This window comes from Eschrichtius robustus, chromosome 2, assembly GCF_028021215.1.
Source record: "Eschrichtius robustus isolate mEscRob2 chromosome 2, mEscRob2.pri, whole genome shotgun sequence".
NCBI classification, from domain to species: Eukaryota; Metazoa; Chordata; class Mammalia; order Artiodactyla; family Eschrichtiidae; genus Eschrichtius; species Eschrichtius robustus.
This window is the reverse complement of record NC_090825.1, coordinates 3,993,521-4,018,041: the sequence shown is the minus strand read 5'-3', so window position 1 is coordinate 4,018,041 and position 24,521 is coordinate 3,993,521. Positions and strand designations below refer to the sequence as shown.

The 24,521-nt window shown below is 41.4% G+C and overlaps 1 protein-coding gene across 1 annotated transcript in view; it reads right to left on the bottom strand.

Moving 5' to 3' along the window:
- ADAMTS16 (ADAM metallopeptidase with thrombospondin type 1 motif 16) overlaps positions 1–24,521 on the bottom strand; it is a 148,302-nt gene that overhangs the window by 110,307 nt on the left and 13,474 nt on the right. Inside the window, exons 2-3 of the mRNA XM_068531855.1 lie at positions 5,118–5,415; positions 1,405–1,604 (exon numbers count right to left, since the gene is read on the bottom strand). Of these exons, the coding sequence (XP_068387956.1) occupies positions 1,405–1,604; positions 5,118–5,409 (492 nt within the window). The 5' untranslated portion in view covers positions 5,410–5,415. The remainder of the gene's footprint in view (positions 1–1,404; positions 1,605–5,117; positions 5,416–24,521) is intronic.

Sequence of the window (24,521 nt, the reverse complement as noted above, 5' to 3'; positions counted from 1 at the left end):
CCCAGCCCTTAGCCTGGAGTCCACAGCTGAAGGCCAATCCTGTGTTCTCCAGTGACATAGCAAGGTTAAGCTTCTTACATTGCTAGACACACAGGTATGGGAATATCTAACAGCCAATTACACCAATTGTTGGATCCTTACTGTTGGTGCCTGGAAGTAAAATAATGAAGTCTGTGGAGGCAGGTTCCACCTCTTATCAAACACCTATTACCAGGCCTCCTAGTTGGTAAGTGTCCTCATTAGACATAAGGAGGTTTCTTTTTGTTTCTTTTAATTTATTTTTTAACTCATAGTGATGATACACAGGCGAGCCCTCCTGAAGCTGTCCTAGCAAAATATTCCAGAAGCATAAGAGAAGTTCTTGGGAAAAGACCAAGAGGATACAAGAAAGAGAGGGAAAAGAATGTGGCAAGAAGGTGATCAGGGAAGGATGATGTGACCATCATTAGGGATGATGGTAACAAGTGTAAAAATGAGTGATCCGAGTGGCATATGGGGTGATGAACGAGGACAAGTCGACAGTCATGGGAAGCAGCAGGGAGATGATTTGGCACCGGGGTGTAGAAATGCTGGAAAAGCTCTGCAGAACAGAGGCAACGCTTGCACAAGTCAGAGACCTGCAGTGGGGGCTGTCACAGACCTGCAGTCTGTGTCACCTCCTCCCTCAGTTCCCTGGGAGATCATAAACCACGAGGGTCTGGCCACCAAAAATGAGGACAGTAATAGCAACCACACCACATCATGGGAAGTTGAAATACATTTAGGGGCACTCTGTTTATAGAGGTAGGACATAAAACATTTTTCAAACATTGTCATCACAACTATGTTAAAATACACTTTGATGGCCCCATACTTTGTCTTCTGATATGCAGGTCTCACTTGGGTGGAATGGGGCTTAGACACCTTGCTCCGCTCTTCATTAATGACTAAAGCTGCCACAGTCACATCTTCTCTGCAGCGACCTTCTAAAGGGAGTACTGTTCCTTGTTCTTGTCGATAGAAAAATGCACATTCAATATTTGAACACTCCTATTCCTAAAAAGATGGGTATTTCTATACAGCCATCTAAAATCTCACATATAATGCTGATGGGCAGATTTACTGCACTCAGATGTCTCCGCATCCTCTTACAGATTTCTGATAAATGAAGACATCAGTAAACTTTAAATGTGTTACTGGCTTACAGAGAAAGTCAAATTATTCATCCTCTGAATTTTATTCTCTGAAGGATTGAGAAAGGATCTTCTGATTGGCGCATAGTAAAAGTGAAGGAGTTATCACAGATAAAATATTTCTTGTGTACAAGACATAAATCCACAAATAAATGTAGGATGCAAAACACACACACACCCCCCACATTAGGTGGAATTACACACGTGACTTCAACAAGAAGGGCGTTCCTACCATATTGAGTATTGTCAGTACATAGGTGGTGATGTTTTCATGGCCGTGGTTTTGCATCATCTTTTTGTCAACCACCACCAATGTCTCCACGTTCAGTTCTTCGTTCCTATGGGACTTCAGAAGGGACCGCTTGTGCCTTATGCACGACTTATACTCATCAGGCAAGATGAAAATGTCTTCCTTGGGAGGCTTGGGCATGTCTACAGAGGGGCGTTCAGAGAGGAAATGAATGTAAAGTTGTCACACAAAACCGGTGGTGGAACTCGTGCTAAAGAAAATGGATTTTAAAAATGAATGTTCATAAAACGAATCATAAAACCATTAAAACTGTGATGCAAAACATGTGTTAAGGTGGAACACTACATTTAAGTAAAGTGTGCATAGTCTACATGTCATGGAATTCATTGTTATATTGACTTTTGCATAAATTTGTCCTGATTTAAAGCAAAAAGAAGATCACTTTGGCTCTGAACTCCTAGCGTCTAAAAGCATGATGTTCAAAGCCTATGAACATAAAGATCTGTTCAACAGGGCTCTGCAAAGGAGTTATTGACAAAACAATGAAACTAATAAGTACAAAAAGGAGAGCTGTCTTATACTGTGTTCTTATTTGAAGACTTTTAATGACCTAATCGTTTTTAAAGTTGAGTCCCATGTCTGGACACACAACTGGTTTGTCTGTAGTATTTTCAATGGGTTATAAACTGCTCAAGACAGATCCACTTCACTGCAGAGCTGTATTTCCTAGAAAATATTGCAAATATTTATCTAATTTAATGAAAAGACAAAATATACTCGGTCCTCTTGGAGTAAGCCATTTAAAAATAATTTTGGCATTAATAATCAGTAAATTAACACTATGATAAAAATCACTAGGTTTAGTGGATGCCTCAGAAAATGTGGTTAGAACGGTTTCAGGTGAAAGTAGGCTTCAAAATATCCACATATTTAGGTGGCACTAATTCAAAAGCTATGCCAACTCTATTCATAGAACACGCTGCTAGAAGATGCTCTTTTGTTTGACTGATTCCCATGTCCATTGCATTTTATCTCTCTCTGCTAAAATACTTCCAAACCTAGGTGAACCTTTCGGAGGATAACAGTTACACTGGCTAAAGGTTAATAAGCAGTCATCATGCGCCATTTACACTGATGCACAGATGTGATCCCCACCCTAAGAGATGTCTGTATAACTCATTCATTCTCTACACCAGCCATGAGTAGGAGTGAGGCCACGAAGGCATGGGGAATGAACGTAACTTTCTCACAATCCCTCCCTAGAAAGTGTTGGAAATGGATTTCAGATCTGGCAGTGCGGTCCCAGGGCCCTTAGTCTTAATTCCCATAGGAACAGGGTGCAAATGGACACAGTATAGGAGCACAGCAGCCTCCCAGGCCCCCAGTATTAGAACAGAGGCAAAGCACCAGGGGGGGTGATCTTACTAGCCAGGGCTCTGACAAGCCCCTCAAAACAAGTCACTCCCCCCTCAATATGGTCCTGCAGCATCTTCCCAAACACGTGAGTCCCAGCTCAAAACCCACACGTGAAGCCTGCAGCTAGAAGTAGCAAGCTAACTCATGAGTCTGAGGTTCAGAATCACTATTGATTTTAAGCAAATCAATCTGCTTTTGTCTGCCCGTTTCCACAGAGAGATGCCTAAACACACAGAAAAATCTCTCATTCTCTGAACTCTAGGGAAGAATCTTTGTAGTGTGAACCCCACTGAGACAGAAGATCAGGATTCCTCCAGGGAAGCCCAAAGCCTCATGGACAACATGGAACTATCCTGCACAAGTAACTGAGTCCCGAGAATTAAATGCTCATCCTGGAGGTGCTGTGTGTCCATTCTGCTAGATAGGGCCCCCAGTCACTCAGGAACCGCCATGTGTCCAGCAGGAGGGGACAGAACCTGTGGCAAGTCAAACAGCACCAGATCGACCACTGATGTCGCCCACCAGCAAGTGGCGTTTTGTGGCCCTTCTTTTTTTCTAGGTTTATTATGAGAACAGTGGCTACTTCTTTCCACTTTCCAAACACAAACCTTATTGTACAGTTTAGTATCTTTTTCAAATAACTACCTCTCACGAACCAACCCCCTCTACTGAGATTCTGAAACGTCTGTGGAAGCAAATACACCTACACATGTGCACGCATGCACATACACACGTGCACACACAGCCGCACCAAACAGAATAATCGTACTGCCCTGTATGCACAACTGTGCCTTAGGGCTACTGGCCTGAATGACTCTGATCACCTCCAGATAAGAATGAAAGGGTCATATTCATTCCAGAATGGTCGTCTCTGCTGGATTGATCAGAGACACTGCAACATGTGCTTCAGGCCCTGGTGTGGCCTGTCAAAGAGGTGAAGACAGCTCTGCCCATCTTTCCTGCCTGGATCCAGGTGCTTGGTCATCTTTCTGTCCCCAACACACAGAATCTGTCCTACTCTGACTACACCCTCACCAGGAGCCCTGTGAGCACCATCCTGGCTCTGACCTTGTCTGTGCCTGAGTCCCTCCCCTTGGTCCCGCTCTGCCTGGCCCCGCCCACCTCTGCCTGGCCCCACCCACCGCTGCCTGGCCCCACCTCTGCCTGGCTCCACCCCCCACCGCCTCCCCCAGCTTCTCCCTGTCTGCTCAGACTCAGGAAGCTGTTGCTGGGCAGTGTGCCCTGCTCTGATGCCCGCTCAGCCTGTCTTCCCTGAGCTCCTCAGCCTCCCGTTCCCTCTCCTTGTACTCAACATTGTTCTTCCCGCTGCCTCCCCTAAGACCGAGCTCACTCTTAGTAATTTGGCTTGAGTTTTTCAAGTCCATTTGAAGGTAGCCTGAGACTTAGTTGCAGGACGATATGAGTTCAGATGACACACAGGTGCTGACAGGTCAACGGTACTTGTTCTTTTATCGAAGATGCCAAGTGATTCTGGGTCACCCTCTCTTCTCCACAGTATTTACGGAGACCCTGCACATGCCCACCTCTATTTGAGGGTGCTGGGTCTAGCAGCTAACGAAACCAAGCCGCAGAGAAGGATGGGCTTTCCAGAGGCTCCTTGGGGAAGGTTTGCTAAATAAAGCAATGCTTGAGGGGAAAGCCGAAGGAAGTGAGGAAAAGTCCAGAAAACACTGAACTCCTGTTCCTGAGTTTGTGAGACGTTCCTACATAAAATGTAAATATCACATCTATTTTTAAAAGTTCATGACACAAACAAAAAGAACTTCGATAAAGCCTTGGTGATAAATTGCAGATAAATTTTGTCATGCATACTCTGTCTTCTGACGTGGTGAGTGAAGTATATAAACCTGCATAGGGACAAATCACCTCAGCAGGAAAAGCATGTGAGCTTTAATAAATCTAGACCTCAAAAATACAGAATTACCGGGCAGACATGCCAGGGTTCTTTTGAAGACCTCTGGTGGATTCTGCATTTCTGAGCACCTTGTCATTTAATCTGCCCAGGGAACAGCTCTTTAAAAACAAACAAACAAACAAACAAAAAACATCTACCATTATCTATGCATCTACCAGGGAGAGATGTTTTAAACTGAACATACAGTTGATGGGTTTGCTTTGGAATCATCACTTAAATTTAGCAAAGGTAGTCAACAAATTTCACCTCTAGGGCAGACTACTTTGAAGAAAATTAAAAATACTCCGTCGGCTTACAGAAATGTCCAAATCGTTAAATACTAAAAAGAATCTCCCTTACATACATTTCTTGCGTCCTCCGCAGAAATGCAGCTTCTGTGGGTGCCTGAGGCTGAAGCCGCCGCGCGGGGGTTGATCTTCGTGGTGTAAGAGGTGGCGGTTTTCCGGCCGCCAATTTCTCTCCATCATCGCGACCTGGTGGGACCCCGGATCCCGAGGCTCGGTGGATCTTTTGTACAGGATGTGGGAGGGAGGCCCACCGGAGGGAGGCCCACCCCCCGCAGAGTCCTTGGGGCTCCCTGCCAGGTGTGAAGGGAGGGGCTTCAAGAAGTAGTCCGCTTCCTGGGTTCTTATCATGCCTGACTGCAAAATGGAGAGGGAGAAAGAAATGCGCATCACTGTTGTGTTATCTGCTCACAAACGTGCCGTTCCCGCCACTGAGAGCACACGTTGAAAGGGGTCGCACAGGGGGCTGAGAATTAGGGATGGGACAGCCCCACTCTTGAGCCCTTTCCCCACCCGCACCCTTGCAGAGACACTGGTGTGGAGGTGTCCTGACTCGACTCCAGGAGCAAAGAGAGCGCACAACATACTAAGTTCAGGTCCTTTAAAGCAAAAAATGGAGAAGAAAGCACACAACCCTAGATATTAATATGGGTGGAGGTGGTGAGGGGAGTTCTGAAATAAAGACATAAAATTATAATCCTAATATAGTAAGTAGCAAAACTCTATTCAGACTTGAATACAATGTGACACTTTCTATAAAAGTGTAACTTGACAAAATTAATCCAGAAGAAAGCACAAGGAATTTCTTAGGGAATCAGGGAGGTCTTTCTAAGCAAAGTAACTGGGAAATAGGAAAGAACTGATTATAAAAACACAAAAACTATCTGTACAGCATAACAGACAATGAAAGCACAAACAATGACAAAAATATCTTAAAGGAGAGAAAATTGAGAGACTTGCCTTTTAGAGTGACAAGTATTTTTCAAACTTGATAATTGTTAGGAGAAATGGGAATAAACAGGCAGTGACACTGGGAAAGGGTAAACTGGGGCCAGACCTGCCACATCTATCAACATTGAAAATGTATAATTCAATTCTAGGATTTTACCCTTTTAGAATTCTTGCCAAATACTTCTTGTAGGCACTTCCCCAATATTGATAAGTATTTGTGAATGTATAATTGAATCATTGTTTGTAATAGCATAAAAAATACAAACAAAATGAAAAAATAATTAAAACAAGAAATAATTTAAATGTTTACCAATTAATTCAAGGTAATCTTTAAAAGTACATTTATATATTTGGCAAGAACATAATGATTTAAAAAGGCCAGCTAATTATGTCCTGTTAATAATCTTAACTAAACATTTTTGTGTGTGTGTGTGAGCTCCTAAGACTATGGCCAACATTTTCTATATTACACCTTGTTTATCGCTCACAGCAATTCTGTGAGGTAGGTATCATTATGCTCCTCCTTTTATGGATGAGGAAACAGAGAATCAGGCTGATTAAACAACATTTTCAAGGTCACCTGGGAAACAAAGTATAAGGATTGGAACAAAATCAGAATAAATTAAAAACCTGTAAATTTAAGGCTTATACTGTAGGGGTCCCAGAAGTTGTTATTTTTTAAAAAGTGTATAATAAAGTATATAGTGGGATTCCAAATGTGTTCATTTTTAAAAGTGTGCATCTACACTTAAAGAATTTTCCTAGAAGGACTGATGAGAAATTGTTGATGCTGGTTATGTTCAGGGAGAGGAAATCGAGGAAGAGGGATGAAAGAGGGGGATTCCACTTCCATTTTTACATCCTTAGGCACTACTCAAGTTTTTAAACGCTGTGTGCATCCTTTCTTTAAAAAAATGTCAATGGCATTGCTGGATCATGGGATTACAGATTAATTTTTAAAATCCTTCTAAATGTTTTAAAATACCTTTATAATTTTAGAATACAAAGAATTACTCCTACAGAACTATCCAGCTATCATTTAGAACTCTCCAGTACAGTATTTATATGTGTGCTGATTTTTTCCAAGTTATTTTCATAATTTAGGACACTGATTAGACCCTTATTGGGTATTCAAAGACACTGATGCTTGGTTGCCTGTTCTAAGAGTGCCTCTGATTTAGGAGCCTGAGTCTGATTCTCATCTGGGGGGCGCTTAGTGCCCATCACTGCGCACCAAATAAAGTTCTGTGGTGGACTGAGTTGTCCTGCATGGGTCTGAATATTTGTACAGTGTAGGATGACAGACATGGAGAAGCACTTCTGAGATCTTGGGAAAGGGCCAAATACACCTCTCAGTGACAGGAGGGTTGGGGGTGGAGATAGAAAAGAGAGGGGTGACCAGGCTTATCGTACATTCAGAGATTAAGCATTGGCCATGGTGTTCCTGCTGGTGGGAAAGAGGTAAGAGAAAGTAAACTTGGTAAACTATCAATGAAGCCATCAGCCCCATGGGGTGCAGACCTCCCAGGGCCCAAATGCCAGCTAGCAGTGGAAAGGTGAAATACTTGGAATTTATGCTCTGGATTGAGGTGGAGGAGGAGGAGGAGGTGGGGGGCTCTCATTGGTGATCTCCATGGATGCCCTGGGAATCTTTTTGGCCTGGAACTCTACCAACTAAACTAGGATAGACAATATTTTAAAGTCTGCAGTTCTATCAAGGAAGAGCCTAGGATGGAATTAAATAATAGCTAAAGCCAGTTGGGTTTCATCCTTTTGGCAATTAAAGTAATCCAGGAGTCGCATGAGCAATCATGAATATGTTCAACCTTGTGTGGTAACACTCCCCAGAGAGGTTTTGCACACTACTTAAGGTAACTAGTTGAAATGTTAAACTGAAAAAAAATAGTAACTTTTTGCTTTTAAAAAAATCTTTTCTGATATGCAAACAATCCCTTGCTTTTCAAATCACCCTGAAAAGATGATCAGCTCCTGTGGGTTCACTAGAGTAGATGATGTTCAGCATCTCTGGTGTGAAACTGGGTGGACTCGCAGAGAACAGACCGATGAGTCAGACACCCAGCATTTATTATCCGTTTTTAACATGATCTTTGTGACTTCGGATGATTTACTCAACCCCTCTGTGCTGTTTTGTCCTCTAGGGAGTGGATACAAAGGCAGCTACTTGCCACGAGATTGTAAGACTTAACAATAATATATATTTAAAATACATGGCCTCCAGAAGCAAAAATATTTGCTGCATTAATGAAACAAAGGGTGTAAAATATCATACTTCACCCTGATGATCTCTGATTCTCTTCTGTAATGCAAGGTGTTTCTGGGGGATTTTTCACTCTACAGTACGAGATCCCTCTGAAGCCCGTGTGTGGGTGTATCCCAACACCATCACCCCAAACACAGCTTTGCTTCTGGCCTGCTGCCTCAGGCTTTCTGGCTTCCTCCCCTAAAACACTTGTGTTCTACGGCAGCTGTTCCAGATTCAAAACCACCTCCTGCTTTCCCCTGGGTTTAAGGCTACATCCTGGGTGGCCCAGAGGACCAGATCCGCAGGCAAGAGAGAACTAACTGCCTCTGGAAGACTTCTGAATTTTCACTAACAAAGTAGTCAAGTGTTTATGCTTGTTTCATTTATAATTTAGTCTGAGCTGCTGAGTATTCTGTATTTAAATAATCCCCTACTTCATTAACTACATAGAACGAAATAACTGATAAGACTGATATTTTGATATTCCTCTATAAGCAATACATACTGAAAAATACAAGAAAAAAGTTACTCCTTTTTCCTTGCTGCATTAATCTTGCAATAAATCTTGCTGCATTATTAGTTTGCAGGCTTATTTAAATGATTAGGTAAATTGTGGAAGATTAATGTTTTCTTCTTATCAAAGCTTTTCTTTACTGAATCGAGAATATTTACTTAGTAGCTCATAAAATGTCTGGTGTACACCTGCCCACAGTAACCACCGGGAGGTAAGCTGGGTGGATTATTAACCAGGCTTCAGAAAAGGCCAGCGTCTCCCAGGCGTTGCAGGGGAGCTCTCCAGACACCTGCACCTCTCATCGCCAGTTCTGTAAATCATTTGACATTGGGAAACTCAACACTTGTACTGCATTTATAAGGAGAGAAAGAGTGGGTGCCCTGTCAGTGATGAGAAAGTGCTGTTTCTCAGACTCACAGATACAGAGAACAAAGTAGTATTTACCAGTGGGGAGAGGAAAGGGGGGAGGAACAATCGAGGGGTAGGGGATTAAGAGGTACAGACTATGATGTTAGGTATAAAATAAGCTACAAGGATATATTGTACAACATGGGGAATATAGCCAATATTCTATAACTATAAATGAAGTGTAACTTTTAGAAATTGTGAATCACTATACCGTACACTTGTAACATATAATATTGTACAGCAACTATACTTCAATAAAAAATAAAAGAAAAAATGCTGGTTCTGAGCAATGTAAGAAAGTGTTGAAGCTTGAAGGTAGGATGTTTACTGTATTATATTTTTGCTATTCACACTTCAACGCTGATAGATCTTTATTAATGTATATCTATTTAGAAAGGCTCTCTATAAAAGTTGCATGAATCAAAAAATAAAATGTAATTAGGAAGAGATGAGCCTGGTTGGGCAGTGTATGAGATTCCTTCCTGCTGCGTAAGGGATTCCCTGCTGAACTGGTTGCAAGCTTGTCTCGGGTGACACCACGAGTGTCAATCAACACTGTGAAAAAGTGATCCAGCTCATTAGAAGAAACAGGCATTTCAATTCTTAATTCATTTCATTTTTACTGTACTTCTTCGTCATTTCTCCAAAAGTGTGATTTGTATTGGGAATATTCTACTCATTCTAGTCTCCTCAGTGATGTTTCTAAAACACAAGACAGATGCAACTTTTATAGAACTTTTATAGTTACTTTGTCTTGGGCACCATCTATGTGGCAGGTAATACGCTAGGTGTTTTGCTCTATTTATTATTCTTATTCTAATAACAAACATATGAAGTGAGAATTAATATTCCCATTTAAAGGAATGGGACATTAAACACGTACATTTGCCCAACATCGTAGAGCTAGGAAGTGGGGTAGCTAAGATTAAAATTCAGAATTACTCAGATTTACACACTGTTGTCAGCACACCATGTTGCTTCTCTACCACCATGTACACCTGGAGAATAACAGCAATGCCGGTGGGGGTTGAGAATGAACTTGAACTAGTTGTAAATGTATATTGCAAGCTCTTGGGCTAAAAAAGTGAAAAAAAGAAAAGAAGAAGTAGAACTGATATTCTAAAGAAGGAAAGAAAATACAACAATATAAAATGTTAAATTCAAACCACAAAAGGCAGAAAAAGAGTAGAAGGCAAAAACAGGAATAACGAACATGGGTAACAAATAAAAACCAGTAACACATATAGTAGATGTTAATTCAATTACATCGACTTTGAATGTCAGTGGTCCAATGCACCAATTAAAAGAGATTGTCATAGATCAGAAAACATGACCCAACTATACACTGTCTACAAGAAACCCACTTTAAGTATAAAGACACATATAAATTAAAAGTAAATGGGTGCAAAACTATACCATGAAAACACTAATCAAAAGAAAGCAAAAGTAGCTATATTAATTTCAGATAGAGCAGACGTCAAAGTAAGGAAAGTTATCAGGGATTGAGGGGCATTAAATAACGATAAAAGGAGTCAGCTCTCTAAGAAGACACAACAATTCTTAACACGTATGTACCTAACAACAGAGTGCCAAACGACATGAAGTGAAGTCTGATAGAACGGAAAGGAGAAACAGATGAATCCACTATCGTAATTGGAGACTTCATCACTCCTCTCTCAGAAATAGACAGATTCAGCAGGCAGAAAATCATTAAGGACATAGTTGACCTCAACAATGCCATCAGTCAACTGGATATAATTGACATCTGTAGATTACTTCATCCAACAGTAGCAGAATACACTTTTTTCTCAAGCTTGCTTAGGACATTCATCCAGATAGACCACAGTCTGGGCCATAAAACACACTTTAACAAGTTTAAAAGAATAGAAATTATACAATCTCTGCTCTCAGACTACAACAGAGTTACACTAGAAATCAATAACAAACAAGATAGCTGGAAAATCCCCAAATAAGTAGAGATTAGACCACACACTTCTGAATAACACATGGGCCAAAAAGAAATTCAAGAGAAATTTTAAGATATTTTGGACTAATTAAAATGAAAACACAACTTACCAAAATTTGTAGGATGCAATGAAATGCTAAGAGGGTAATTTATAATACTGAATGCAGATATTAGAAAAGAAGAAAAATCTAAAATCAATAATCTAAGTTTCCAACATAGGAAACTAGAAATAGAAGGTTGAATTAAGTGTAATATAAGCAGAAGAAAAGAAATAATAAGAATTAGAGCATAAATCAATACAATAGAAAACAGGAAATCGATAGAGGAAAAACAAAGAAACCAAAAGCTGCTTCTTTAAAAATGGTGAGATGTACTCATGCTGCACTTAGAGAAATTTAAAAAAAAATAAAGAAAACAAACCAACCAAGTATTAACCCAAAAGGTTTTTAAAAATGCAATGAATGACCACCTAGAAACCATAAAGGACTTATTAAAAAATAAATTCAGAATAAACGAATCAGTAAATAGTAAAAGAATGTGCTTATTAAGCTGAAAAAGTCTAATAAAGCCAAGATCTGGTTTTTGGACTGAAATGGGAAGACCTCATGAAAAAACAATGAATGTGAAAAAAGTCAAGAACATAGATAACCTAATGGGACATGGCAGTTATTTATAAAGGGAGATCAAATTTCTCTTGGAGCTTAAATATCATTGCAGTGTGTATTCTTATTTTTCATTAGTAAATTTTTTTTTGAGCTTTTCAATGTTATGACATCTTTCAGGTCAATCTATGACAAGGATTTAAATCTCTGTTAGAGGAAAACTTCTCGATGTGTGCTGTTCAAAATGGTGGTCACTAATTTTAATTAACACTGAAGAAAATTAAAAATTCAGTCCTCCAACTGCTCAGTAGTCACACATGGGGATTCAAGTTTAAATGCATATCAAATAAAGTTAAAAATTTAGTCTTGACATTGCTCAATAGCCACACATGACTAGTTGCTCCCGTACTGGACAGCACGGATATTTCTATTACGGCACAAAGTTTTATGGAAGAACAGTGCTCTAGAACAACTGGTAATTAACAAATCTTTGGGAGCTTAACTCTTAAGACTAGTTTGCTAAATTCATGGCTGTGGTATTTGTCCATAATAAATAGTATATATCACATAGGAACATTCTTATAAATCACATCCACTAGTGTGTTGATAAAACTGCGCCAGCTAAAAAATCAGAACATGTTGTCCTAGACTGATTGCTTAGTAAGATTGCCTTTGGTTGACACAAAAATATCTGAACTAAGAATGGTTCGAACTTAAATTCTCAGATCCTATATCTCTCTGCACATTCCCAAGACACAAAGAGAAATGTTTAAGCAAACAGTCATCTAGTCAAGGCACTGAATATATTGCTGCTACCTAATATAATCAGAACACCATGGATTAAACACTCTAATATTCAGTAGATTCAGTTACAGAGTTGTGTAACATTTAGACATGAATTTGATCCCATAGTGGAGGAAATTCACAGTTCCTCTCATCCAGGGAATGTGTAGCATGTTCGTTCATTCATTCATGCATTCAGTGAATATTCATTAATTGCCTATTATGAGCTGGGTGCTCTTCTTGTCAATCCAGATACAACAATGGACAAAACAGACAAACACAGCTTCCCTTGTGAAGCTTAAATTCCATCCTGGAGTTGGGGGGTGGGGGACAGGTAGTAAACAATTGATGTAATAAAATGTAAATCATAAAAAGTTAAAATTCAGTGTGTCAGTTCTTCCCAACTCGATCTATAGATTTAATGCGATCCTGATCAAAATTCTAGCAAATTATTTTGTGAATATCAACAAACTGGTTATAAAGTTTATAGGGAGAGTCAAATGCCCCAGAGCAGCCAACTCGATATTGAGAGAGAAGAACAAAGTCTTAGGAATGACACTACCAAACTTCCTGACTCGCTATAAATCTGCAGTAACCAAGACAGTGTGGTTCTGGAGAATGAATAGACAAACAGAATAGACAGTCCAGAAATAGATACAGACACAAATACAGTCAACTGATCTTTGGCAAAGGAGCAAAGGCAAGACAATGGAGTAAAGATAGTCTTTCCAACAAATGGTGCTGGAACAACTGGACATCCACATGTGAAAAAATGAAATCTAGACACAGACATTACACCCTTCACATAAATTTAACTCAAAATGGATCACAGAACTAAATGTAAAATGCAAAACTATAAACTCCTAGAAGATAACACAGGAGAAACTCTAGATGACCTTGCGTTTGACAATGACTTTTTGGATACAATACCAGAAGGATCCATGAAAGAAGGAATTGATAAGCTGGACTTCACTGAAACTTAAAATTTCTGCTCTGTGAAAGACACTGTCAAGAGAATGAGAAGACAAGCCACAGACTGGGAAAAAAAAAAATTTGCAAAAGACACACCTGGTAAAGGACTGTTATCCAAAATGCACAAAGAACTCTTAAAACTCAGCAATAAGAAAACAACTCAGTTAAAAAATAAGCCAAAGGCATTAACAGTCTCTCACCAAAGAAGATATACTGATGGTAAATAAGCATATGAAAAGGTGTTCCACATCATATGTCATCATATGTTAAAACAATGAGATACCACTATAACCTAGTAGAATTACCAAACCAACAATGTGAAATACTGCTGAGGATGTGGAGCAACAGGAATTTTCACTCATTGCTGGTGGGAATCCAGAATGGTGCAGCCACTTCGGAAAACATTTTGGAGGTTTATTATAAAACTAAACAAACTTTCACTATAAGACCCAGCAATTGTACTCTTTGGTATTTATCTTAAAGAGCTGAAAACTTTATATCCACATCAAAACCTGCACAAGGATGTTTATAGCAGCTTCATAGTTGCTAAAACTTGGACACAACCATGATGTCCTTCAGAAGGTAAATGGATAAATACTGTGGTGCATCCGGGCAATGGAATATTACTCAGCACTAAATGAGCTACCAAGCCATGAAAAGACAGGGAGGAAGCTTAAATGCATATTAATAAGTAAGGGCTTCCCTGGTGGCGCAGTGGTTGAGAATCCGCCTGCCAATGCAGGGGACACGGGTTCGAGCCCTGGTCTGGGAAGATTCCCACATGCCGCGGAGCAACTACGTCCGTGTGCCACAACTACTGAGCCTGCGCGTCTGGAGCCTGTGCTCCGCAACGGGAGAGGCCGCGATAGTGAGAGGCCCGCGCACCGCGATGAAGAGTGGCCCCCGCTTGCCGCAACTAGAGGAAGCACTCGCACAGAAACGAAGACCCAACACAGTCATAAATAAATAAATAAATTAATTAATTAAAAAATAATAATAAGTAAAAGATGCCAATCTGAAAAGGCTACATACTGTATGATGTGAACGATATGACATTCTGGAAAAGGCAAAACTATGGAGAAAAGAAAAAGAAAAAAAACCCAACACAACAGTGGTTACCAGGGGTTAGTGGGGCAGAAGGTGTGAATAGGCAGAGCACAGAGGATTTTTAAGGTGGTGAAGCTCTTTTATATGGTATTATAATGATGGATACATGTCATTATACATTTGTTCAAAACCATAGAGGTTTTGGGACTTGGCTGTGCGGATTCCAGAGGGAAGGCTGTGGGCCGGGCAGAGGGAACAGCCACGGCAGCGGCCCTGTGGCCCTACACGGCATCAGCTCACGTTCTCTGCAAAATATCCGCTTGTGATGGATTCACCAACTAATAATATTAATACTAATTCAGCAGGGCCTTGATCAAATTGGGCAAACGCCCTGGGAAATCTCTTCCAGCCCATCTGGTAGAGGGGACACGCGAAGCTTCTGGGCTCATGCTTGCATCCCGCCTCCACCTTCTCCCCCAGAGGGCTATGCTTACTATCTGCCGCTTCCACTCTTGCCCTCCTTCTAATGTTTCCTCTACTTTTTGGGGGGAAAAAAGAAGCATAAATCAGATCACTAACTACTTACAACCCTGCCATTGCATCCCTTGGTTTGAGAACACAATTCCTGGAGCCTTCCCCTCTGACCTGCGTCAGTTTCCTTCCGGGCTGTGCTCCTGCCGCCCCCCGGGGGGTTCCGGACGCCTCTGCTGCACCAGCTGCCCTGCAGCCTCAGGCCACCCAAGCTCCCTTTGGTCCCTCTGGGCGTCCGCTAGTCCCGCTTTCTGTGCACACCTCCCCCAGCCCTCCACCGGCCTGGCTCCTCCTTACCTTTCCGTTTGGAGTGACAGCGTGAGCTGTGGGGACTTGCTCGCCATTGTGTTGCTCTTAAGGGCAGAGCAGATGTTAAACCCAGCCTTGTGACACGTGCTGCAGCGATGCAACGGGCCAGTGGTGGCTCCTGAGGCCAAAGCTCTGGTTCAAGTCCTGACTCTGCCTCTCTTCAGAGGGTGCGTGCGTGTGTGGGCGTGCGCATGCGCATGTGTCCTGAGACCTAGCTCCTATCTTTGTAAATAGAGGAAAAATCTATCACTATTTCCCAGGTCATCTGGTGCAGATTAAATATATACACCTCACAGGTGGCCAAAAAAAAAAAAAAAAGATATTTTAATGATGTCAATCAAGATCCCAGTAGATATTTTGGAGATTGAGGGCTGCACGTGGAAAGCTGCAGAGAGAGGAAGTAAAGTGTGTGCAGGACTTTGTGCAGGTTGGGAAACCAAGACCAAAAGGCCAACGGCAGCTCGGGAGGGTCACAGCAGAGCTGGACAGCCATCGCTGCGTGGTCAGGGCAGAGAAGTCGGCCAGAGTCGCGAGGCGGGGCCGGCACACGTGTTTCTCATCAGAGGCCGTGGGTCCCCGGGGTGTTGTCACTTGCATCTACTAGCCATTCCTGAAATCAACCAAGTTTTTCCGCACACACTCAATCCATCCCAGTGGGTGATCCAGGCACCCGTCCCGCCGGCGTCGGCAAGCTGCTGGCTCTAGGTGAATTCTGTTACGAGCTCATCAAGTTGACACTTAGCTCATGAGTCAGCTGTTTTTGCTATTTAATTGTGCCACTGGGGATACTTCTCTTCCCTGCTGGTTTTGGTGTTGATATCTAGTCTCTCACAGCAGTGCCCTTTAAGCTCCACGTTCTAGGATCCTGACCTCCTATTTCTGTTAATCATATTAATATTGATGGCATTCATTTACTGATTGCCTATCATGCCCCTGCCTCTGTCCCAGGGACTGGATACCATCTTATTACCAATAATCCTCAGAACAGAATTGCAAGGTAGGAACCAGCAGCTACATTTCTGTAGATAAAGAAACTGAGGTCCTCATAACCCAAACGTCCATCAGCGAGTGAATGGATAAACAAAATGTGGTACATCCTTACAATGGAACACCCTTGTGCTGTGAAAAGGGATGCAGTATGGATAAACATGGATGAATCCAAAAACAGTATGTGGAGTGAAGGAAGCCATATCATTTCGTATGATTCCATTTCTCTGAAATGTCCAGAGAAGGCTAAGCTACAGAGGCAGGAAGCAGAGCTGGGGGTTGCCAGGCTGGGGTGGGAACAGGGAGTGACTGCTGGGCACAAGGGTTCTCTCTGGGGTGATGGGAACGGTCTAAAACTGGATCGTGGAGATGGTTGCACAGCGCCGTACGTTAACTAAAATATCACTGAATTGTTCACTTGAAGCAGTGAGGTTTTCTTATGTGAATTATACATCAGTAAAGTATTTAGAAAATTAAACAAACCTGAGGCTCCAGGAGTGTGACCTGAACAAGGGTGGCAGCCAGGACTGCTGGGCTCCCAGCTGGCCATTCCCTCCACACCTTGGGGCTTCCTGGGGGCACAGTGGGGTGAAGTCATTCAGAGACGTGCCCTTGGCAACAACCAGCCTAAGAACAAGCATAGCCCGGACTCCAGGGCCCTCTAAGGGGTCAGATTCCTCACAAGAGAACACAGAGGCAGGCAATGAAGACGAGAGACTGCAGGCAGCCCAGGGGCCAGGAGCACAGCATGTGCTGGAGCTGCTTTCCCCCGAGATCCATGTGGGACATTGCAAAACTGAATGCAAAGCATCTGTCCCGTTTCATTTAACCACTTTCACTAATGCTGTCGCTAAAGGTGATGAGCATCTGAATTCAGTTCTTCACCCGTCTCCTCCCCACTGCCCCTGGACCAGGCAAAGCACAGGGAGAGGCACGAGCTTTTCATCTGCGGGTTCCCTGCTGCAGATACACGATAGGAACTTCATGGACTTTCCCTGAGGAGGGACGGGTAGCGTTGAGGGTATCGCTTATGGAGTCTGCATATCTAGCCATGACTCTCAAAACTTTCTGTCCATCAAAACCCATGCTCTCCTCCCCCGTCCCGAAGTGCTCAGTCAGCAGGTCTGGGTGGGGTTGTGACAACGTGCACGTTTAATAAGATTCACAGACCTGACACCGACACACACCCAGCATCTGTGTCTCCAAGGCCCCAGGCTCACCTGGCATCTTTCACTTTCCAACCCTGCACTCAGGGACCGGGACAGGCAAGATCCCTGTGGGGTTACACGGTTTTGTCAGATGTCTACCGTTTATTGAATGGCTTGCTGAGACACAATTCAACTTTGGGTGAGGTTTGTTATAACTAAGTTTCCTTGTTTTCAAGCAAGTGGACATCAGACACCAGTATCAATATGACCTCATAATGGCTTTTGTAACGTGGGGTCTGGGGAATGGCCGTTTGTACCAACATTGTGTGTTTGACACAACTTCTGTTACACATGTAACCTTCCAGGCAGTTCCTTTAAACATCCGTCCCTATGGATACCAAATTTGACCATTCACAGATTCCAGCCTTAGTTATATTTATGACTGCATATACTCTCATACACATGTCAGAATCCCGAGGGGGTTATAGAAGTTACGACTAATCCTGTTTCCAGACTGTTAGCTCAAATTGCATGATCATTATAATGTGGCAATGTATATTCAAAATGGTCTATTTTAGAATGCCTTCTTTTTTTTTTAATTTTCTTGATTTCTTCTTTAGCTTTAAAACAGTCATTAAAAACAGAAATACATTTCAATTTTAAAGTATTCAAATTTAGTAAAAGCATTTAATCTATGAAATAGAATTTGCTCTTAACCAAACTAATATATTACACCTTGTGGTTTGTACTCCGTTTCACTGTTTTGAATTTTAAATACAAATAGAAACTTTAAGTGGTCACATAAGAATAATAGAATTGAACTAATATGTGCTACATATTCCTATGTTAAAGAGTAGATTGGAAATAAATAATAATAGCACCATGATTTGTAAAACGAAAATAGAATGGCTTCTTAATAAGCTGTTATCAAGCACATATTAGGCAAATACCACCTCTTTTTTTTTGGTAGAAATAGAGCATTGAAAACACTATGGCAAAATTAGTCCATACAAATCTAGGGGTCTTCCAAATAGCATCCTCTCAAGGAAACAGCTCACTACAGAAAACGGGCAGATCCATCACTTCCAGAGGGACAAAAAAACCAAAACAAGACAAACAACAACAAATAAGGAAAAGAAACCAGGCCAAGGTTGATTCCTTCCTGTGATTCACAGCTGGTTTCTCTAAACCACCATATGGCCGGTTACCTTTGCCAACCAGTGAGAAAAGGATTCAATTCCCATGATGGCTCAGAGAAAGCAAGTCCAAATTAGCTTGGGATCAGCTCCATCCTCCTCTCCTATGGCCATGAAAGCAGCCCAGCAACACAGACTAAGCCTGTGGTCCTAAGAGTGGCAGACAGCTATTCTAGATCATACAAATACACTGTTCTGCACTAAGGGGACATTACTGATGATTTAGCCTCCTCCACAACTTACCATTTCAATTCTCTCAACCTCCAAAGAGCCCCCCAAATAGATGAGGGTCACCTACATTATCTCTCCCATAATTGTTTGTGTTCAATAAATATTTGTTGACTGTGATTCAAATCCTTCCAGAGTCTCTTCTGTAAGAACCCAGCAGAGGGGTATCATGGCTCAGCTGGACTTTCACCTATCTGGGAGTTTTTGGTACATTTTTTATTTTTTTTTTTTGATATTTTGTTATTTTATTGTAAAATAATACACAAATATAGAAAAGAAAACCCACACAAATTATACCTTTATAATGAGTTATAAGGTAAAGCAATTATCACTCAGGCAAAGAAATAGAATTTTTCCATACATCTCACAAGCCCCTGTGTGACCAGTTTCAACCTGAACCCCCAGTGACCCCATAGAAGTAACCACTGTTACTATTTTTACAGTAACTAGTTTTTTAAATTTCTTGTACTTTGAATATTCAAGTGTGCATGCCTATACATCATAATTTAGTCTTGCTTATTAAAAAAACTGGTGTTTTTTTAATTTAGTTTTTATTGGAGTATAGTTAATTTATAATGTGTTAGTTTCAGGTGTACAACAAAGTGAATCAGTTATACATATACATATATCCACTCTTTTCCAGATTCTTTTTTTTTAAAATAAATTTATTTATTTATTTATTTATCTCTGGCTGCTTTGGGTCTTTGTTGCTGCGCACGGGCTTCTCATTGTGGTGGTCTCTTCTACCGCGGAGCACGGGCTCTAGGCGCACGGGCCTCAGCAGCTGTGGCTCGCTGGCTTCAGTAGTTGTGGCTCGTGGGCTCTAGAACACAGGCTCAGTAGTTGTGGTGCACGGGCTTAGTTGCTCCGCGGCATGTGGGATCCTCCCAGACCAGGGACCGAACCCGTGTCCCCTGCATTGGCAGGCGGACTCTCAACAACTGCCCCACCAGGGAAGCCCATTTTTCAGGTTATTTTCCCATATAGATCATTACAGAGTATTGAGTAGAGTTCCCTGTGCTTTATAGTAGGTCCTTGTTGGTTATCTATTTTATATATAGTAGTATGTATCTGTTTTTTGTACATTTTTTTTAGAACGGGTGTATCCTTAAAGAGTTTGTCAAATAGATAATGGAGGGTGGGGAACATCCAACTGCCTTAAAGGATGTATCAGCCAGTGACTCCATGGAATCTGCTGACTTGTTGACTTCTGGCATTTTCACATAAGTCATGCACATAAAACAATGACTGCTGAAGACTGAGGCCCGGCCCCAAGTAACCAGCTCTTCTACAGGTCAGCACACTGAAACCCTTGGGAGTGGTCCCCAAGGGAGCCCTCAAAATCCACATGTCAAGCTCTGCAGAAGTGTAAGATATTGCGCAAATACTATGATTAAATATTATGATAGAAATATAGGGAAGAGTGTGAAACACAGAGGATGATCAATACACAAGAACTCCATGACTCTGGTCAGATCATAGACTTGGTACTTATAGGGCAATTCTTGGACCTGTGAAGTTATTCATGCTCAGGTTACCTCCCAACCCCTCAAAAAATATAATCCAGAAGGTTAAAAAGTTTCTGGAAGAACAGTTTTTTGAAATCAGTATATATGAGTATGTATGTGTGTATTTCATTGACAAGGATGATTCCTGACAAGTTATGTATTTTTTTTTTCTTCACACAAGAAATTAAAAAAGAGAATGCCTGGGACCAGTTCTCTCAGTTATTTCCAGGTGAGACATTCATTTCTCTCGGTCAGCCCATTATGGCTATGATCATAATGCACCCTCAGGCTGCCCTTTCGCCAATTCTCTACATGCATTTTTAGCTCAACCACACTGAAAGAAATAATGCTGTTAGAAACACTGCTGTCACATCCTTAAGAAAGGCACAGGGCCCAATAATTGTGAATTAGTCTGAATTATAGGGACCAGTCACTATTTATGACTAGAAATCTCTGTAGCCTTCCTTGATTAGTTTTGGATTAAAAAATGCTATAAACATATGTTCTCTGTCTGTCTGTCTTTATGGTCTTTCATCACTAAATCTTATAATCATGTGACCTGGTAACCACTAGAGCTATACAGGACACAGAAGCCCCCCAAAATTCTCTGGAGGAATTATGCCATCTGAGCGAGGTTGTGCATAATCGTGCAGCTGTCCCCCATGTAGGCATCAAAGTGATTAAAGGCACAGGTTTTTTATACCTAAGTTCTTCCTGTGCTGCCCAACCAGTCAATTAGATTCCAAGAAGACAGAGGAAGAATGTCCTTGGAGGAGACAAGGGTGCTAGTGGGGAAGCTCACCATTTATTCTCAGTTCCAATGGACATGGCTTGGAATCTGGGCTCTGTCCCTTGTAGGATGGCAGCTTTGGGCAGGCTACAAAATCTTCCTGATCCTGAGATTTCTCTTATTTACAATGGAAATAAAGATTCTTCTTATATTGTTAATATAATGAAATGCAAAAGTAATGCATCAATGAATCTGAGTGCAGAAATGCCTGCCCTGGTATACAGTAAGTGCTCACTTCAGTATCAGTATTCCTCCCTATTTATAATGGTGCATTTTCATGTTTTATTTGAAACTATTTAAATTGCATCATTGGTACGTACTTTAATGTACATGTTCCTATGGTAAAAAAGCAGAATGCACCATATGTTTGTTCCATAACAACCAAACACGGAACATAGGTTGCAAGCAGCCCTTTTCAAAATGGTGACACATTGGTACCCAGGTACATTGAATTATGTTCAGATTTTTTTCTCCAAAGCTCTGGTTTAGGAGTTGGAGAAAAGCATTTGGTAGGTTAAACAGGAAGAAAGTGAGTTAACCAGCCTTTCCATGAAAGCATCACGGTCCCCCAACCCCCATTTGTCTGTTTATAGGGAACAGTGGAACCACCATTTCCAAAGAACCACCAAATTGAAGCAGGTCAAAGCCTAAGAATGTGTCTGCTTTTCCTATGATAGAAAGAGTATCAATATTACCAGGGGCTACCCATCTGGGCAAGAGCTGGAAATGTGGAATGTGATATTATTAACATGAAAAAAAAAGTAGTGGAAAGAACATGCGAATGGAAGATAATTAAAACACCACAGGAATTTGGAAAGTTAGCTCATCGTGAAAGGAATTCTCCAACCAGCATCCAACTAAACATGATGGCAATAGCGACCAGAGTTTTCTGATACATCTGTCTCTATGTTTGGCAAATATAAGAATACATCACCTATTATGCTTAGGGATCCTACAACTTTACCCACATGTGCATCGTTTCTACAACAGCTGTGTCATGGCCACTCCATGCCCTGACAGAGGCTGGAGCAGTCACACCTTTGACAAAGCATAGATGAAAGGGCTTGAAACCAGAGAAGGGAGAAGTTGGTTGGGGCTGACTTTGAAACCAAGATCAAACAAAGAGTGCACGAGATAAAGGAGAAATCTGAACCGTGAATAATTGCCAAATGAGAGGATTAATTTGCAAACTATACAGTGGAACATGATACAATGTCAAAATGTAATTAATGTGCTTGGACTTCATAGCTGGATATGAATATAGGCAACATACTAGGATCTACATGGTTGAAGACTGCCACTCAACAGTTGAATTTTAAATGATGGGATTTTAAGAGATTTTTACATTTAAATTGCAATCTGTGGGACTTCCCTGGTGGCGCAGTGGTTAAGAATCTGCCTGCCAATGCAAGGGACATGGGTTCGAGCCCTGGCCCGGGAAGATCCCACATGCCGCGGAGCAACTAAGCCTGTGCGCCACAACTACTGAGCCTGCGCTCTAGAGCCCGCGAGCCACAACTACTGAAGCCTGCGTGCCTAGAGCCCGTGCTCTGCAACAAGAGAAGCCACCGCAATGAGAAGCCCGCGCACCACAACAAAGAGTAGCCCCCCTCGCCGCAACTAGAGAAAGCCCGTGCACAGCAACGAAGACCCAACGCAGCCAAAGATAAATAAATAAAAATAAAATTAAAAATTAAAAAAATTGCAATCTGTGAAACTGTCAAATTATTCTTCCTAATGTACTTCACATTTTAAGACAGAAGTGGCCAAATCATTTCAAACACGTGTGTTCCTTCATACATATAGAGGCACAGGGCTCCCGGGGCACTCAGCCTTTCTGGTGAGGCTAAAAGCTGGGTTTGCCCATTCTCCCCCTGCTGGTACACACGTGTAATGCAAGCCTGAAGTGAAGCTGGGGCTTTGTTTTGCCTTACGTTTTTAAAGTTTTAAATCAATGTAGAGAGTATTTTCATTATTTTCAAAGAAAGCTGTTGTCCCATAAAGCCTCTGCACCAACCACAGCTTGGGGTTGTAGTCATTTTGAGACTTTGGTTGTGGGTCCCTTTCAAATATGTGGGCATAAGTCATTCCTCTAAAATTCTCATAAACAAAGTGTCTCCTAATCCTCCAGTAGAGGAACGTATGACACACGTATTGCTATATCTTTTCAGAGGGTTAATAACAGGACACTTGAAAGTGTTGGGGATTAATAAGCTCAATTTTATTAGAATGTATAGCCCATAAACTACTCCCCAGTGGACAGCATGTTGGATTATTGGAGGCAGAGGTAGGAAATTATGATTGATATTAAATACAAAAATGTATTGAAGTAGTAAACATAACTATGGTATGTGTCAAATCAATATTAGAAATTCAGAATAATGACCTTCTTAAGAAACATACAACGACTTCTGTTTCCACATATGCCGTGCTTACACAGCACAGTCCTTACATATTTAAACATTTACTGTTTATTCTCCAAAGTCTTCTACACATACTTGTACATTTCATCTAGACATAGACTGGTGCTATAAAATATCCTAGCTTCTCTTTTGGCTTATTATTCTGCAATCCATCACTCTTTATTTTATTACCTAATGATGACCTGCAAAGGGAATAGTCAAAACTCCCCCAGCTTCAGTTAGAGATAATCTCTGCAAATAAAACAAGGTTTATAGCTCCTTTGGCTGCTGCAGGGGGAATACAAAGCCAAGATGTCAGCTATTCTGGGCACTTTTCTCATTTATGATACCTTGTAAGCACAAAGTAATCTCCCAGGTGTTGGGAATGGACAACTTTCTTTCAAATGTGTGGGCATAAGCAATGCTTCTAAAAAGTGCATAAACAGTCCCTTGCATTTTAAATTGTCTGCTTAAATGATAGTCTTTTAATCATCCTAAGTGCTTTCAATAAATCACCCAAAAGGTTTTAGTGTAAATATCAAAGTATTCTAATCCTATCCCCATCCCATCTGCGGGTCTTCTCTGAAGGTCAGTGGAACTCCACCTCTGGGTTCTTTGTTTTGTTTTTTTTTTTTTTTTAAATAAGCGTGTAGTGATCACACATCACTTATTTATTTATTTATTTATTTATTTATTTATTTATTTATTTATTTATGGCTGCGTTGGGTCTTCGTTGCTGCGCACGGGCTCTCTCTAGTTGCGGTGAGCGGGGGCTACTCTTTGTTGCGGTGCACAGGCTCTAGGCACGCGGGCCTCAGTAATTGTGGCTCACGGGCTTAGTTGCTCCGCGGCATGTGG